General features: G+C 56.1%; 2 protein-coding genes across 2 annotated transcripts; both read left to right on the forward strand.

Annotated features, from left to right (window-relative positions):
* The first annotated feature begins 329 nt into the window (after positions 1–329).
* Positions 330–9640, forward strand: SH3BP1 (SH3 domain binding protein 1). Its single transcript, XM_066550481.1, has 18 exons — positions 330–391; positions 2121–2163; positions 3528–3632; positions 4017–4093; positions 4379–4490; positions 4590–4666; positions 5030–5165; positions 5800–5868; positions 6252–6342; positions 6636–6778; positions 6876–6987; positions 7083–7164; positions 7454–7534; positions 7642–7758; positions 8217–8308; positions 8490–8619; positions 8784–8899; positions 9306–9640. Exons 1-18 carry the CDS (start codon positions 330–332, stop codon positions 9638–9640), a joined length of 1980 nt encoding a protein of 659 aa, XP_066406578.1.
* A 1317-nt stretch (positions 9641–10957) lies between these two features.
* PDXP (pyridoxal phosphatase) lies at positions 10958–13315 on the forward strand. Its single transcript, XM_066549698.1, has 2 exons — positions 10958–11539; positions 11783–13315. The coding sequence occupies exons 1-2, from the start codon at positions 10963–10965 to the stop codon at positions 12106–12108; spliced, it is 903 nt and encodes a 300-aa protein (XP_066405795.1). The 5' UTR covers positions 10958–10962; the 3' UTR covers positions 12109–13315.
* Positions 13316–17432: the final 4117 nt, after the last annotated feature.

Below are 17432 nucleotides of genomic sequence, written 5' to 3' on the forward strand. Positions count from 1 at the left end.
CTTACCTGATCTGTGGCGGAGGGGCGGACGGAGGAGGAAGGAAGCTCAGAAAAGGAGAGGGAGCAAGAGAACGAAGCTCAAGGGAGGGGAAAAGAAAGCAGGCAGGGCATCCCTAGGGAGGGACTAGGGAGGGGACCAGCTGGGGAAACTGAAAAAGAGGGAACGAGGGAGGGAAGAAGAGGAGTAAGGAGGCAGAGGTGCTCTGGGAAAAGCAAAGTGGCTCTGGGGAGAAGAGGGGCTGCAGGCATCCGATGCCTAGCATTACCGAGGGGAGCTGAGCGGGTACAGCCAAGCAGAGCAGCTTTTGTGGTCTCCTCCCGACTCTCAAGATGATGAAAAGACAGTTCAATCGAATGCGCCAGCAGCTATCCCATCCCAATGCCACCACCAGGTAAGGACTTCTCCACCAGCAGTACCGGAGGGAGCGGGATGCACGTCCTGGCTTGTGCGGGGGCTGGTGGCCTGGGAAAAGGGCAAAGGGGGGGAAACCTTTAGGGTTTAGAGCATCTTCAGCACAAGCTGAGGGGCTTTGTGAAGGCTGCATTGGTGCTGTTCAGCAGTAAATGATCCTCAAGCCCAGCAACCTGTCCCAGGGCCCACATTCCTGCATTCACCAGGAAATGGGACTTTCCCAAGCTTGGCTTCGCCAGGATGTGGGGCAGTGGGGCAATGGGGAGGGACCTTCCAGCCACATGCCCCTGGCTGTGCAATGACCAGGAGCGGGATTGGGCTGGGACCTGCCCTCCCTGCTGAGTCTGGGGTGCCCCACAGGAGCCCAATGCCCTGCATAGCTCTGGCCAGCCCAGCAGCGTGAGCAGCCCAGAATGCCCTTTGAGGAGAGAACCAGGGGCCCTCGGATGGACCCATGGAGGACTTACAGCTCCACACAAAACCCTCTGTCCCTGTTCTACCTCTGCCATTTCCTTCTTTTTCTCTTTGGCTTTCCAAAGCTCTCCCCTTGCAAAACCCAGAACTGAAATTACAGGGCTGGGCCCTCCCTGCCCAGCCCCCTCACTCCCTTTCCTACTGCCACCTCTGTAGGTTCTTAGCACTGGGTGGCTAAGTGGGACCAAGTGTGTCCCCTGAACCATTGAGGTCCTTCAGCCAACCCAGCAAATCAACCATGAGGAAGCAACTCCTATATGCTGGTGGCCTCTTGCTATCCTTGCAATCCCTGGAAGGGATCATGATGCCCCTTCCCATCCCTCTTCCCTCAAGATTTCATCCATGTCAGATGCATCTCCCTTTTGCTTCATGTCAGGCAGGCGAGCCTCAAGCATGTTGTGAAGTCCAAGAGCAAGCTCTTCACCTGCTGAGGAGCCTCTCCTCTATGGACTATGACCTCACGTGATCTTGCTTGCCTTCAACCAAACCGCCCATGTTTCCTGCAGCTCCACATCCTCATCCCACATTGGTTTTGGCAGGCAGTGAAAAGAGAGAAATGTGAACTGGGGAAAAAGCAGCAGCAGATGGAAATCAAATGGGGCTCCTGGGACATAGCAATGATAGCAGGCTATGAAGCAAGGCTTCCTCTATAGGAGGCATCAGGGAGGCTTTAGAGTCATGGTGGCTGGTGGGTTTGGAATTTGGTTTTGAGCAGAACCACAAAAAGCTGGGTTTGTGAGGGCATTTCTGGAGGGGATGGTGTTGGTCTTGGTCCCCAGTTTGATGACAAGGACACCCTTGCTCCCGCACCAGTGGCCCCCACTGCTACTGACTACCCAGGCCCTGCAAAGACATGTACCAGACTGCAGCACCACTGCCCTGGATTCACCTTCAGGGGAGAGATGGGGCAGTCAGGGGCAGTAAACATCCTGCTCCTGTTGTGGCTCTGCTAAGCACTCTGACTCCAAAAACACAGGTCATACCTGGACTTTTTGACTGAGGTGCACAGACAGGAAACCGTGTCTGATGAGGTGTCCACCAGCCAGCAAAGCTGGCTCTCTTGCCCTGCTCCTTCTACCCACAGCTTTGTATCTGATGGTCCAGGCTACAGCCTGTGTCTCCTGCTCCCAGGAGCCCAAAGAGAGGCCAGGAGGATGCACAAGGACCTGCCTTCCCAAAGAAGCTGGGTGGAGGTCATCCCCATTCACTTATGGTTCCTTTTCCTTCCTCTGCAGAGCCCAAGAAGCAACTGAGCTCCTGTCAGAAGATTTGCTGCAGGTGAGGTGTGGGCTGGGCTGGCAGGCGTGTGTCTGCTTGTGCCTGGGCGTGGGAACCTGCCCCGCTCCTGCTGCCATCTGCCCTGCCGGCACATCCAAGTCATGGGGCTGGGACCTGCCCGCGTGCCAGAGGGTGATTTCAGGTCCATGGTGTCAAGGGATTGGCAGGCTCCTGCTACCAGCAAGGGCTTTCCCAGGTGCTCACAGAGGAATGAATCCTGACCAGGAGTTGTGCTCCCTTTTCACTGGACCAGATGCTCCGGGCTGTGGTAGGATGCTGGGCAGGTGTTGTGGTTTGACACTGCCCAAATGCCATTTACCCACAAAAGTTGCTCACTCATCCTCCCCTGCCACAGCTAGGCAGAGAAAAATTTAATGAAGGCTTCATGAGTTAAGGACCAGGAGAAAACACTCCAAGGGCAAAACAGGCTCGATTTAGAGGTACAAAGTGAATTTATTGCTAACAAAATCAGAGGAGGATAATGAGAAGTAAAATAAGCCCTTAAAAACACCTTTTCTTCCCCCAACCCTTCCCTCCTTCCCACTGCCAGTGCAGGGGACAGGGCATGGGGGTTTTTGTCAGTTCATCACCCAAGATCTTCTTCCTCTGCTGAGGGAGAGGAGTCCTTCCACTGCTCTGCTGCACCCTGGAGTCCCTCCCACGTGAGACTCAAGTTCTCTGTGAACTTCTCCAGCCTGGCTCCAAATCTCATGAGCAGCAGTCTTCCCAAAACTGCTGCAGCATGGCTCACTCTTCCACAGGGTACAGTCCTCCAAGGACAGGCTGCTCCAGCCTGGTAGCAGGGGCCCTCTCTCCAGCGGGTCTCCCATGAATCACAGCCTTCTCCTGCTCCAGTGCCAGCACCTCCCCCATGGGCTGTGGGTGGATCTCTGCATTCCCCCTGGATGGATGGTCTCACCATGGCCTGCAGAGGAATCTCAGCTCCAGTGCCTGGAGCACCTCCTCGCCTCCTCCACTGGCCTTGGTGTCTCCATGTTGTTTCCCTCACATGTTCTCACCTCCTTCTCTTCTCTGGCTAGGAAAAAAATGTGTCCCCACTTTGTTTTGATTTTATTCTTAAACATGTTTTCACAGAGGCATTACCACTATCTCTAATTGGCCCAGGCTTGGCCGGCAGCATGTCCACCTTCAGAGCCATCAGGGATTGGCTCTGCTGGACATGGTGGAAGCTTCTGGCAGCTTCTCACAGAAGCCACCTCCATAGCTCCCCCTGCTACCCAAAACCACCCCATGCAAAACCAGCACAGCAGGCCATCCTCACCCAGAGCAGGGTAGTGGGAAAATGGCCTGGAGGTGCCATGGCTGACAAAATGGCTTCTCCAGTCCCATTTTTCTGCCCGCAGATTGAGCAGAGGATTGAGCCAGCCAAGCGAGCAGCTCACAGTGTGTCCAAGAGGCTCCAAGCCTGCCTGCAGGGACAGTGTGGCTCCGAGATGGACAAGCGAGTGGTGAGAAAAATCTTCCCACCACAGCCTGTGCTCACCCCAGCTCTGTCCCTTGCCAAAAACAGGGATGCCAGGCCCCTGCTTTGCCAGCTTTGCTGAAGGGTGGCCCAAAGCTATGCCAAGCCCAGGTCCCATTGTCAGCAGTGGCCTCCAGCATGTGCCTGGGATGAGCAGAGCAGAGCAACCCCTTCAATCATTGCTAATTTAGGACACTCCTGAGAGACAGTGTCTTTGCATTGAATAACCCTCCAAAGACCTTGCTGTCTATGTTCCTTCCCAAACCCCCATGAACTCTGGCACCCATGGTGCCCTGTGGTGGGGAGCACCACAGTGTGGCCAGGCACAGTGGTGTGACCATTTCTCTCCCAAATCCTTGGCTCTGTGCAGAAGAAGCTGCCCTTGATGGCTCTGTCCATGGCGATGGCTGAGAGCTTCAAGGAACTGGACACAGAGTCCAGCCTTGGGTAAGTACTGATGGGAAAAAGTGCCAGGGTGACCCCAAAAGATGCCAGGTCCTGGCAGTGACACTGTCTTGGCTCAGGGGCTGCCATGGCTCAAACCATGTCCCCAGAGCAAGCACTGGTGTTGCACTGGGAGAAAGGACAGCCAGTCCTTCAGCCTCCAATTGCAGAGGAATTGCAGGCTGGGGGCTGGCTCAGGGTCCCACGTGGGTACAGGGGCAGGGGGGGATGTTGGGTCAGACAGGGGCATGGCTCCAGCCTGCAGTCATTCATCTCTGTCCCACACAGGAAAGCCCTGGAGATGGGTTGCTGCATACAGAGCTCATTGGCCAAAATTGTGGCTGAGTTTGAGATTGACCTGGAGCACTACGTCCTGCAGCCACTCAACAAGCTCAGTGAGGTACTCCTGGCTGCTCTATGGCTCCACTTTCCAATCCTTCCACCACTCCTTCCTGTGTCCCCAGGCCTCCCCCGCTCACTCTGACCCTCTCTCCCCCAGGAGGAGCTCCCCACCATCCTGAAGCGCAAGAAGACCCTCCAGAAGTTGATTTCTGATTGGAACACAATCAAGAGCCGGTATGGGGCACACTGCAGCCCTGGGGCCCAGGGCATACCCAGCACAGCCCCCAGACAGCTTGGGGGAGACAGGAGGATAACTGCCCTGGAGACTCAATTTCCAATAGCTCTTCAGGAGCACCCAGCTAGCTCCTCTGTAGATGCATCCTGCTCTGGGCTCAGATGCTGATTCCAGCACTAGAGAGAAGGCTGCTAAAGGCAGCAAAATGCCCTGGTGCTGCTTGGGACACTGAGATCACCTCGTTCCAACTCTTGCCGGGGTAGCCCTTGCCATGCCAGATTTCTCTGAAAGTCTGCACACCAGTTCTACCCAACAGTCCTGGCACTGAGACCATAAATTCACCTCTTCTTTCCCACCCAAAGGCTGAATCAAGCTGCCAAGAGTTCCAGTAACAGCACTGGGGCTGGTGCTGGCCCAGGGGCATCTTCTGCTGCCAACAAACTGGAGATCTTGAAGGAAGAAGAGGAGGAGGTGAAGAGGAAGGTGGAGCAGTGTAAGGTGAGAGGGTCACTTGCTCTCCCCCATGGATCAACTCCAGGGTTGCAGACCTGCTCCCCTCCACCAGTCTTGTCCAAGGTGACCCCACTCTGGGACGGACTGCAGCCAGCCAGCATGTCCTGCCCTCTGAAAGCAAATGGGGCCCTCAAGCAGAAACAGGGAGATGGCCCAAGCCCAGGGAAGAAAAAGAGTAAAGGAATTCCAAGTGCAAGCTGTTGCAGAGAGGAGGGTCCAGGGGCTAAATCAGGGAGCATATGGGGTCCCCTCAGGCTGGAAAACAGCTGAGCTAGGATCTGTCATGGGTGGCAGGGAAGTTTCACATCAGCTTTCTCCACTTCTGCCCTGTGTCTCTGAAAAGCCCAGCACCTTGTCTGGCAGAGCTCATGAGCTTACTGGAGCTGAAGGTGCAGAGGCCTCTTGCTCCTGAGCCACTTGTGCCAGGACTTTGATCATGGGGCAGGTTGCTGCCACTACCCAAACACAACTAATGGAAGCAAGGAGAAAGCCCCACTCCCCACAGAGACCCTGTCTAGACCACTCACTGGCCAGATGAAAGGGCTTCAGGGAGGTGTATCCTCTTCCTTGGGTGCGAGGGAGGGGATGGAAAATTGCTCTTTTTTGTCTCCCTTCCTAGGATGAGTACATGGCTGACCTCTACCACTTCTCCACCAAAGAGGACATCTATGCCAGCTACTTCATCAAAGTAAGTCTTCTGTCTCACTTCCCCCCTGTGTGTGAACGACAGCTGCAACATGTCTGAGCCCAGTCTTGCCCCCATCCACACCAAGTGCCCCCAAGCAGGGCGGGGGACAGATCAACGCATCAGCAGATGGCCTTGCTCCTGCCACTGCAGGTTAATGCCACCACTAGCACCAAGTGCAAACAAGCAGCTTGCCCTGAAGATACCCCTCTCCAATCTGCCCTCTACGCCTCACTACAGACACAGTCCCACGGACCCCAGGGGGGCTCCCCTTGCAGCTCCCTCTTTGCCCTGTCTTCATGTGGGTGCAATGTCCTGGGAATGGGCACCTCTCCAAGAGGGGCTGGTGCCAACTGAATGCTGTTTGCCTGTCCCCTGTCTGGCAGCTATTGGAAATCCAAGCCCAGTACCATCGGCAGTCACTGGAATCTCTGGACTCAGCTCTAGCAGAGCTGAGGGAAAGCCACAGACAGACAGGTACTCTCTGGCTCTCCGTGCAGCCTGGCAAGGGCTGCAGCTGAGCCTGGGGGATACAAGCGTGTCCAGCAAAGCTGGAAAAGGCTAATTTTCCCTCCCTACACCTGCTGCTGCCTACCATGTTGGGCTGGTAGGTTGGGGATGCAGCTTGACACAGGCTGGAGATGCTGCCTGTCCTGCCTCTGCCTGTAGCCAGCCAAGTTCAGCTTGGAGCAGGACGTTGCCATGGCCAAATGCTGGATGGTCCCAGGGATGCCCCACCATCCCTCTTGACATTTTACTTTCTCTTCCAGAGCCTTCCTTCACAACAGACACCCCAGTGGCAGGGTACTACGGTGTGTCCCTAGAAACACACCTCAAGAGCTTGGGCCGGGAGATTGCACTTCCCATCGAAGCCTGTGTCATGATGCTGTTGGCTTCCAGCATGAAGGAGGAGGTAGGGAGTGCTCCAGACCCCCTCATCACCTTTCTTCCCCCAGATGCACTCCTCCCAAACTCAAAATGCACCTCTTCCCTCTTCATGCCATCCCCAGGGACTCTTCCGGCTGGCAGCAGGCGCCTCGGTGCTGAGGAAGCTGAAGAACAGCTTGGCCAGCGGCTCCAATGCCCTGGAGGAGTTTTACTCAGACCCCCATGCTGTGGCTGGTGAGTGCCAGCAAGGCAGGGTGGGGGCACATGACTGGGCAGTCCCTGCCATCCCTCAAATGCCATCAGCTCCACTGCTCCCCCTCTCCCCCCAGGTGCACTGAAATCCTACCTGCGGGAGCTGCCCCAGCCTTTGATGACCTTCGAACTCTATGACGAATGGGTCAAAGCGGCCAGGTGGGTCCAGGCACTGGGGTGGAAATCCCTGGCAGGTCTCAAAAAGCCCCCACTCAACCCCTTCCATCCCTCCTGGCACTTGGAGCAGGGGTGCTCTGTCTCACTTGGGGAAATACAGACACAGAGCCTCCGTGCATGCCTGCCTTCACTGCCCAGTAAAGCAGGACATCTCCACCTCCAGGGCTATGGTCTGCACGGGGCAGCCAACACTGCCCTTCCTCCTTGTCCACTGTGTCCCCCTGTGCCACAGGGAAAGGCTGAGCTCTCTGCTCCTCCTTCTCTCTTACAGCCTAAAGGACATTGACAGCCGCCTGCAGAGCCTGCGAGACACCTGCAGCCGCCTGCCCCAGGACAGCTACAACAATCTCAGGTGGTTTGTCAGAACAGGGCTTCTTCAGCCTCAAGCAATCACCAGGGGTAGCCATTTCCTCCTCAAATCCCTCTCTACTAAACCCCTGCCCTCCTTTCACCCCACAGGTATCTGATCAAGTTTTTAGCCAAGCTGGCTGAACACCAGGAGGTGAATAAAATGACCCCCAGCAACATTGCCATTGTGCTGGGCCCAAACCTGCTGTGGTCACAGCAGAACACAGGGTAAGGTCTGGTTTGAAGGGGTGGGAGGCAGCTCCCTAGCCCCAGCTGGGGTGCCCTGAAGGCAAATGCCATGGCAAAGGCTGATCCGGCACTTACAGGCTGGTCTAAAGCATTTACACCTCTTCCATCCTCAAGTCCTTTCCCTTGATCCCATGCTCTCCAGGTTGCATGTCCCCTCACCAAGCACATGTCCTCTTAGCCACTCTGCAAAGTAGCAGAGGACGGGGCTGAGACCCAAAACACTTGTGACATGCATGGCTTTCAACACCACTGGTCTCCCACACCAAACCAGGGTTTGGTGTTGGAGAAAAGAAAAGCCCATCATCCATGTTGCCATTGCCCTTGGCTGGGCTGCCTTCCCTTCAGACCCTGACCCCTGTGGAATGAACACAAAAACTCATTTGGAGTTAATACCCCCAAACCCTTTTTCTGATGCCTCCCCCACCCCTGTCTCTCAGAGACCCCATGCAACTGGACTTGGCCTCGGTCTCCTCCATCCAGGCTGTGGTGGAAGCCCTCATCCAGAACGTGGACACTCTCTTCCCTGGAGGTAGGGCCAGGGCATCACTTGGTGGGCCACAGCAGAGAGTGAGAGGGAGTGGAAGGGAAGGGAGCATTTCTCCATCTCCAGGAGGGGAGAAGCGGGAGGCTGCTCTGGCTCTCTGCTGTGGGGTCATTGCTCTGGGTGGCAAGTGCTTCCTCACAGGATCTCCTCCTTTCTCTTCACCCAGAGATAGACTTCAATGTCTCGGGCATGTTCATGCCGCCCACAAACACCAGACTTTCCAAGTCTGTCCCAGAGGAAGAACCAACTCCTGCGACCCCTCCAGCCAGCACCCCCACCTTTTTGGATGGAGAGGCGTGAGTCTGATGGGAGCTAGAGGCTCTGGCTGTCCCAGCTCTCCCATGTCCTCCCTCCATCCCACCCCACACCAGGGCCATACTCTCACAGGTGGCTGCAAGGTGCCTCACAGCCAGGACCACCATGCCCAACCAAAGCCTGACTTGCCTTGTTCTCTGCACAGCACCTCCAGGGACCCTGAGGCCAGGTCCCAGCCAGCATCCCCAGGACTGCCCAGGCCACCTCCTGAAGCTGCAGGGCCACCAGCTCCAGTGATGACTGACAACACCACCCGCAAAGGTTAGGGTGCTCCACATGCTTGGGAAATTACACCCCCCAATGCCACCTCCTGTGGTTTAGTGATCATCCTGCTGTTCCCCACACAAGTGGGCACTGGGGATGTCCTTGTCACCAAATGAAGGGAAAGGCCTCTGGCCAGGGCAACATGGCCAGGATCCAGCCAAGATGGGACCGTGGGATGGACGAAGTATGTCCTCCAGTGTTGGGTTGAACACCTCCGTTAGAGAGGTGTCAAAGCTTTGTGAAGGGAAGAGGGAAAAGCCCCCAGAGAAGCTGGTGTGTGCTTGTGTCTTCAGGACAGGAGCTGGGCAAGGGGAAATTTGTCCGACCAGCTGCCTGCAGCCCCCTGTGCCCTTTGGAGAGCCCCAGTGGCGAGGAGCCCAGCCCACCTCAGCTTTCTTTCCAGGCAAACGCCCAGCTCCGGCCCGGCCCGCAGCGCCCCCGCCGCCCGTGGCGCAGCCCCGGGGCACGGCTCCTGCCCGGGCAGCCAGCCCCAAAGCCCTGCCGCGCCGCACCGCGCCCGGCCGAGCCCCCGCCGTCCCGCCGCCGCTCCCGCCGCAGCCAGCGCCCCGCCACAGCCGAGATGATGCCCCACCAGCCTCCAGGCCTTCCTCTGCTGAGGCTGACACAGCGGCTGCCGGGGACTGTGTGCCAGGAACCACAGAGGAGGGGCAGCCACTGCCTGCAGGAGGAAGCCCCCTGGCCACATCGGCCCCAGAAGGACAGCCCACAGAGAACTGAACAGGGTGAGAGGCATGGAGGAATCACAGGTTGGGGAGATGGGATCTGGCACCTCTCTGGGACCCAGCAGATGCTGTGGAAATGCCAGGGTGGCCTGAGGGATAGCATCTCTTGGTCTTCCACCTTGTTCCCTCACACCACCTGGCATGCTTTGCCTGCCCTCTCTCACTCCCCCATCTCAGTGTCCACCTCCCCACACTACCATATCCCTGCCAGAGCCCAGCCACCAGATCCCTGCCCAGATCCCTGTCCTGATCCCCCACTGCAGGCCCAGACACTCCTTGCAGCTCTTGGACAGCTTGGCCCCACGGAGCCATTCACAAATGCTCAGCCATGATCCCAGCCCCATTTTGCCTTAAAATGCATTGCCCCAGGAACACACAGATGGATATATAAAAATATAGATATAGAGATTTATATATAGATATATAGATATATATTTGGAGTGCATGTTCTGTTAGGCTGAGGGAGCTGGGGTTGTTCAGCCTGTAAAAAAGGAGGCTCAGGGGTGCCCTGATCACTCTGTACAGCTCCCTGAAAGGAGGCCGTAGCCACGTGGAGCTCGACCTCTTCTCCCAGGCAACAAGAGCACATAGTCACAATCTGCACCAGGGGAGGTTTAGGTGGGACAGTAGGAGGGAACTTTTTCACAGAAAGTGATTATATACATGGGAATGGGAGGTGCTGGAGTCACCGTCCCTGGGGGTGTTTAAGGAAAGGCTGGATGCGGCACTCAGTGCCACGGTCTAGCTGACATGGTACGGTCTTACGCTGGACTCGATGATGTTAGAAGGCTTTTCCAGCCTAAGTGCCTCTGTTGATATTTTGCCAATTTTTGAGAAGCTGCTGTCAGAGCCGCAGGCCGGTGTGAGCAGGGCACACTTGGCAGTCTGAGGTGCTGGAGGGTGCAGCCCGTGGGCCGCAGCGGGGAGGGCAGGAGGCGGGAGCGCGGCCGGTGCCCGGGGCCGTGGAGACGCGGGCCGGGCCGTAATGGCGGCCACGCTGCCACAGCCCCGCCAGCCGGCAGGGGGCGCTGCGCGGCTGCGCGGGCACGGCGGGGGGCGCGGGCCGGGCACGGCGGCTCCAGCCAATGGGCAGCGGCCCGGGCCTGTCCCCGCCCCCTCCCTGCCGCGGTCACTTTGGGGGCCGGCCCTGGGCCCGGCCCTGCCCCTGGGAGCGTCAGGGCATCCCATTGGTGGCGGTGGGGGGGCTGGGGGGCGGTGATTGGCTGCGCGGTGGGGCGGGGCCCGGCGGGGGGCGGTGATTGGCTGCGCGGCGGGGCGGGGCGGCCGGCGGGCTGCGGCGGCGGCGGCGGCGGCAGCATGGCGAGCTGCCGGCGGCTGAGCGGCGCGGGGCTGCGCGAGGTGCTGGGCCCGGCGCAGGGGCTGCTCTTCGACTGCGACGGCGTCCTGTGGGCGGGCGAGCGCGCCGTGCCCGGCGCCCCCGAGCTGCTGGAGCGGCTGCGGCGCAGCGGCAAGGCCGCCCTTTTCGTCAGCAATAACAGCCGCCGCTCGGTGGCGGAGCTGGAGCGGCGTTTCAGCCGTCTCGGCTTCCGCGGCGTGCGCGCCGAGCACGTCTTCAGCTCCGCGCTCTGCTCCGCGCTCTTCCTCCGCCAGCGCCTCCTCGGCGGCGGCGGGAACGGGAGCGGGGCCGGCCGCGTCTTCGTGCTGGGCGGCGAGGGGCTGCGCGGCGAGGTGCGCGACGCCGGGCTGCGCCTGGCGGGCGAGGGCGAGCAGGCACCCGGCGAGCCGGTGCGCGCCGTCCTGGTGGGCTACGACGACCAGTTCACCTTCGCCAAGCTGGCGCAGGCCTGCGGCTACCTGCGCGACCCGCAGTGCCTGCTGGTAGCCACCGACCCCGACCCCTGGCACCCGCTCAGCGACGGCCAGCGCACCCCCGGTGAGCCCGCGCCCCGTCCCGCGCCGCCCCGGGGGGAAGGGGCTGTGGCGGGGGTGGCCTCGGGTGGGGTTCGCTGTCCCAGGTGAGGGCGAGGCGGTCCCCTCAGCGGCAGGGCGAGCAGGGATGGCCTGGCAGTCCCTTGCCAGCTGCCGAAGCAAGGCTGCCAGCATCCCTGTCCTGTGGCGGGGCCCGCGTGCTGAGCTTCCCGCGGCTACTTCTGTTCCTCCTGCTTCCCTCCCGCAGGGACTGGCAGCCTCACAGCCGCAGTGGAAACGGCTTCGGGCCGCAAGGCGCTGGTGGTGGGGAAGCCCAACACGTACATGTTTGATTGCATCGTGGAGCGTTTCGGGGTCGACCCGTCCCGCACCCTCATGGTGGGAGACCGTCTGGAGACAGACATCCTGTTCGGCAAGAACTGCGGCCTGGCCACCATTCTCACCCTGACAGGCGTGTCCCGCCTGGAAGAGGCGCAGGCCTACATGGCCAGCGACAGCGCCGCTGCCAAGGATCTGGTGCCCAATTACTATGTGGACAGTATTGCAGACTTGATACCAGGCCTGGATGAGTAACAGTTTGTACATGTGAGGGCAGAGGGGTCAGTTCCCCATCCCAGATCTCCATCTGTTCCCATTTCTCTCTCACTGCCCTATTCCCTCAATTTCCAGTTTCTTCACAGGCCAACATCCTTCTTTGGGGGCAAAATGGGAAGGGGAGTGGCAGGAGGGGACAGGTTTCAAGTTGTCTCCTTTCTGCTGAGAGCTATCCCTGATGGACAGAGTTCTCGTCTCCCTCATTGCCAGCTGCCAGCATTTTTGGGAGAGAGCTGGAGGCCTTGAGGCTGCTGGGGGGGATCAAATCAGTGTCTGTGTGGCCTCTCCAGGGGTTAGGGACTAGCTGCTTTAGTGTTATTTTTCCCTTGGATAACCAGTGGCAGCTTTTACTGCTGTCCTTTGACTTGTAACTCTTTAATTCTGAGCAGCTTCCCCCCAGTCCTTGTGGTAACCCCCTCCTTGCCAGGGGATTGGCTGGCACTGTCACCCACCTGGTGTCTGTCAGTGCCAGGGCATGTGGAAGGAGTGTGCCAGATCTCTGGAATCGTGAATGAGAGCATCTCTGCCTCACACAAGTGAAAGAGAGCATTGCCTCATCTCTTCTCTCCCCTGTTCCTTAGAGAAGTTCCCCCACTACCCCCCTGCCCCGACCCAGTTAATAACTGTGCCAGTGTCCATCTGAAGGACAGAAGAGACCAGTTTGAGGGTTTTTTCCTGTGCCAAACAGACAAGCTGTGACTGCACAGTGGGTCTGCAGTTGTACCTTGTTTTCAAGCACCCTTTCTGAAGGGGCTTTTGAAGGACAGAGGGCTCCTAGACCATGACAACACAGCATTAGTGAACTGTATGACTCTCCCTGGCTGCCCCTTCTCAGTTGGATTTTGTCATAGTACAGTGAGAGAAAAGTGCTGATGGGGGTCTGTGCTCCAGCTGCCGGTGTGCAGGTGAGATGGTGATGGTGTTGTCACTGCTGTGAATGTGTCACAGTCCTCAAAATCATTCCTTGCTGCTTTGTCTTTCTACGTTTTTTTAATTTCTTGATCTAATTTATCAAACTTATTTATTGTTGAAATATTGTATTATTTGTATAAATTATGCTGACTGGTTGCACCAAGGGGACAGAATGGAGTGCCTTTGGGCATCCCCTTACTGTCCATGTCCCATGTTGATGTTCTTACACTCACTGTGTCTCTGTATATAATAAAGTGTGAGCATAGGCTGGAAATTACCTCTTTTTTTTCACTCATGGTCCCATCAAGATGAAACTGCCCTGGGTATCTTTGAGCCCTCACAGGTGAGGACGTGGCAGGACCTTTCCTCACTCAAGGGGGTGCTGCTGGGTAGACAAGACAGCTGGGTAGTGTCTTTGAGCTGCACTTTGCTGGATCACTGGTTCCTCAGCACCGGCTGGAGGTGGCTGGTGGGGCTGCGGTGTAGAGTGCAGGGTCCAGCCAGGCCACCTGGAGCAGTGAGCAGTGCAGCCCTTGCCAGCTGCCTTTGCATTTCACAGGGAAGCTTGCTGGGGAACAGTGACCTCTTGTCACAGTGACCTCTTGTGCTGCACCTGAAGGCTGCCCTCAGCTAGCCAGGTGGGCCCCAATGATCTGTGTGGCCCTGCTGGGCTAGGGGTGAGGTGCCACCTCTGTTACGTGCATAGAGTTTGCAGGGGGCTGAGAACTGCCCAGGCAAGGTTTTGCTGTGATCCTTCGTGACTGTGCTATGCTTTAAGTGAAAGGGAGATGGCTGTGACTGTAGCCCTGGGGTGACCTTAACTGGACTAAAGCTTGCCTTGTCCTGGGTTTGTCCATACTCCCAGCCCAGAGGGAGAAAACGGATTGGGTAAGAACAGTTGGAAGTGACTCAAATGTACTTTGCCTCCATTCCCCATACAGGAACCAGTCCTCCCCTTTGTCTGTCAGACCCCTTTAACTACTGTTGATGGCAACCAGGCATCACATCTCCTGCTGGAGAGATCAGCATTGAGTGTTCAATAACTGCTCTGTGTCAGGTAGTGCACTGTCAGCTCACATGGGAGGACTGGATGCAGCTTATTGTCCCTAGGTGAGTTCCAGGTGCCAAGTGCCTTCTTTGTTTTTTCTGTCCAAAATAACCTAGGAAAGAGCCTTCCAAAATAAAAGAACATCCAAAGAGCTTTCTGAAGATTGCCTGTCATCTTAATCAGTCCCCTTTGTATATGCCCATTTCTCTCTTTTGTCTGTCCCGTGTCCAATTAGGCCACTAGAGGACTGGTAGTCCCTTAATGAGTACTTGACCAACACTTGCATCATTAAGTAGAGCAAGATTGAGACCTAATGTGTCTGCTAACTTGGCTTGCCAATCTAGAGATACCCAGAGCCTGGTTTATTTTTCAGAGCTCTCAGTTTTTGTATCAGGCTGAAATTTGAAGCACTGTTGTTGTGACTTTGGGGCCACAGCTGAAAATGCTCAGTTATGGCTGCAGATTTCCCAGGCTGAGTTGGTTACATGTGGGTGTACAGAGGAGACTGTGCACAGTGAGAATATTCCCAAGACATGCCCCCTTTTTTCTAGGGTGCTTTGAGGATGAGCGCTTGCCTGCTCTGTTCTTTCCAGTTCTCCCAGACAGCAGATGGGATGCTGGAGGCTGTAGTCTACCAGGCTGGCACACTGGAAACAAAACAGGAAATTCAGTAGCTGGTCAGAGAGTCCCAGCCTGTGTTTGGGCCCTCTCCAAAGATACTTTGGAGTTTGTCCTTTGGATTCCAAATGGTGAACCTGCAGAGTAGGTTTTTTTCATGTGACTGCTGCTGAAAACACAGCTCAGCAGGGGTGATGGCTGATTCCTATCTCTTGTGATCATGTAGCTTCTTTTCATCTGCTGTGTCTCTCCATGAGGGCTTTGCTATGAAGCAGAGGTGGACTTGGAGCAGAAGGGTTTATCTGTCCTTCCCTTGGTTCATCATGTAGGTGAGGACATTAGATAGGGGTGACTTCTGTCTTGTGTACATCAGTGCAGCTGCTCTTGTTCTGAACAGGGATGGAGCAGCACTGTAGGGGTCCATCAGGCCTGCCAGGTGTTGATTTTGTGTGGTTTCACCCTGCTACTATTGCTCCTGCATGTAATGGATGTGCATGTGAGCAGATCTTGTTAGGAAACTAAGCTGACAGCACTCCTGGGGGTAAAGAGCTCCCTATCCAAGCCTGTCAGACATCCATTCAGCCACTGACAATAAGGGGTCTGTGATCCTCAGGGGGTTCAGGCTTTGGTTCCCTCTGGGATAGGTCTGGTAGGGCTGCAGATAACATCTGCTGTTTAAACTGAAAAAAGCAATGCTTCTTGCCTCAGTCAGCTGATTTCTTCTTGTCTAGTGCAGCTTTTCTTCTTGGGTTGAGTGTTTAGGGAAGCAGTGCAGTTGCCAGGGAGGACAGGGCTGTGAAGTGTAGAACTGTGGCAGCACACAGGAGGGTGGAGCAGATGGGAAGCCCCACTTGGTGTAGTTGGGTAAAGGTATTTATTTTCTCATCCTCAGAAAACTGCATTGCCCTTTCCTGCCATGCAAAAGAGACAACACCCAGACAGGTGGCAGTTGTTCCATTAGACCAGAAAACTCCTATCCTCCATCCATAAGTGCAGTTACTGTGGCAACCACTGGCTGGATGATGTCAGCTGCAACTTGCTGAGCATTGCCTGCTCTGGGCAAGGCTTTATTCCCTTAGTCATCTTCGTGCCCCTTCTCTGGACTCTCCACAAAATGTCTCTGACTCTCTTGTACTGGGAGCCCAGAACTGGACCCAGCACTGGACCCCACGTCCTTTTCTGTTGTGCTGCTTTCCAGCTGGGTGGTCCCCAATATTTACTGGTCCCTGGGTTACTGTTTCCCACGTGAAGGACTTTGCACTTCTCCTCATTGAATTTTTTGAGGTTCCTGCCAGCCCATTTTCCCAGCCTATTAAGGTCACTCTGGATGGGACCACAACCCTCTGGTGTGTCAGCTGCTCCTCCCAGTTTTGTGTCACCAGCAAACTTGCTGAGGGGACACTCTGCCCCATCTTACAGTTCATTAATGAAGATGCCAAACAGAATAAATACAACAGTATTGACCCCTGGGGGACACCCCTAATTACAAGCCTGCAGCTAGACTTTATGCCACTGATGAGCATTCCTTAGGCCCAGATGTTCACACAGTTCCCTGTCCACTTCACTGTTAGCTCAGCCAGCCCATACTCCATTATCTTCTCTAGGGGAATGTTGTGGGAGGCGGGGCCAAAGGCTTTACTGAAGTCAGGGTGTATGTTCACTGCTTTCCTCTCATCAGGCAAGCCAGCCATTTCATCATGGAAGATTGTCAAGTTAGTCAAGTGACTGACACTTCAGGAAAACAACAAATGGGCCCAAAGATATTGATTGGTGAGTAGATGCCTTTAACATGAGGAACTAGAGATCATCCTGGCTGGGAAGCTCTTAATGTTCAGCCACATGACATGGTAATAGAACTGGGACAATCTGGAAGGTGTTGAGACTGGCAGGACAGCGGAGGTTTTTTTGCATGGGAAAGTGCCTCCAGAGCCAAGAAAGGATCATGATCCTAGGAACTCGCTCAATACTTGCCCAACCTGATGTGAGAGTCCCCCTCTGCCAAGGCAGGCAGCTCTGGCGCCACCCTGTCCCGCAGCAGCTGGAGCACAGAGGAGGAGGAGGAGGAGAAGGTGAGGAGCAGCAGCCTGTTACTGCCTGCCCTGCCAGCATTTACTCTTCCTCAAGCAGAGGTGTGGGTAGAAGTCCCTCTTCTGCTTCCCTCTCCTCACTCTTTACTCAAGGCATTGTCCCATCCCCACTATAACATGGGTTTTCAGGTTCCCCTTTGCCATCTCTCTATCATTATCCATTTTTTTTTCCTTCCTTACTGCTGCCTCATTTGCTCTATGGACTCTGACCCCAGAAAACTCACCAAGCAGCCCAGGAGAATAACATGGCTATGCACATCTAGGAACTGCTGCTCTTGTTGGACTCTGCCTGGGAACTGTGTGTGGATAATGTATTGGAAGTGCCCCTGGCAGACAAGCTGTTTTGGTGTTCCTTATACTCCCTGGGAGATGGTGAACTTGCTGAGGGAAATTGAAAACCCTTAAGAACTGCACCAGCTTTCAGAGTTGTACTGCTCTTTGTAGCTTCAGTATCCCACTGCAGCAAAGCACTGTCAGCTCTGTAAGCCTCCAGCATGGAGACAAGGGAGACGTGATGCCAGAAACATTCCCAGATCACAGGACAGCTTTCTGTGACCATCCAGGTTGTTCTGCCCTGTGATTTAGCCTGCTGGATGTGCAGCTCCAGCAGCTAGCAGTTTCCAGTCTGTATAGGATAT

This window comes from Molothrus aeneus, chromosome 5, assembly GCF_037042795.1.
Source record: "Molothrus aeneus isolate 106 chromosome 5, BPBGC_Maene_1.0, whole genome shotgun sequence".
Taxonomy (NCBI): Eukaryota; Metazoa; Chordata; class Aves; order Passeriformes; family Icteridae; genus Molothrus; species Molothrus aeneus.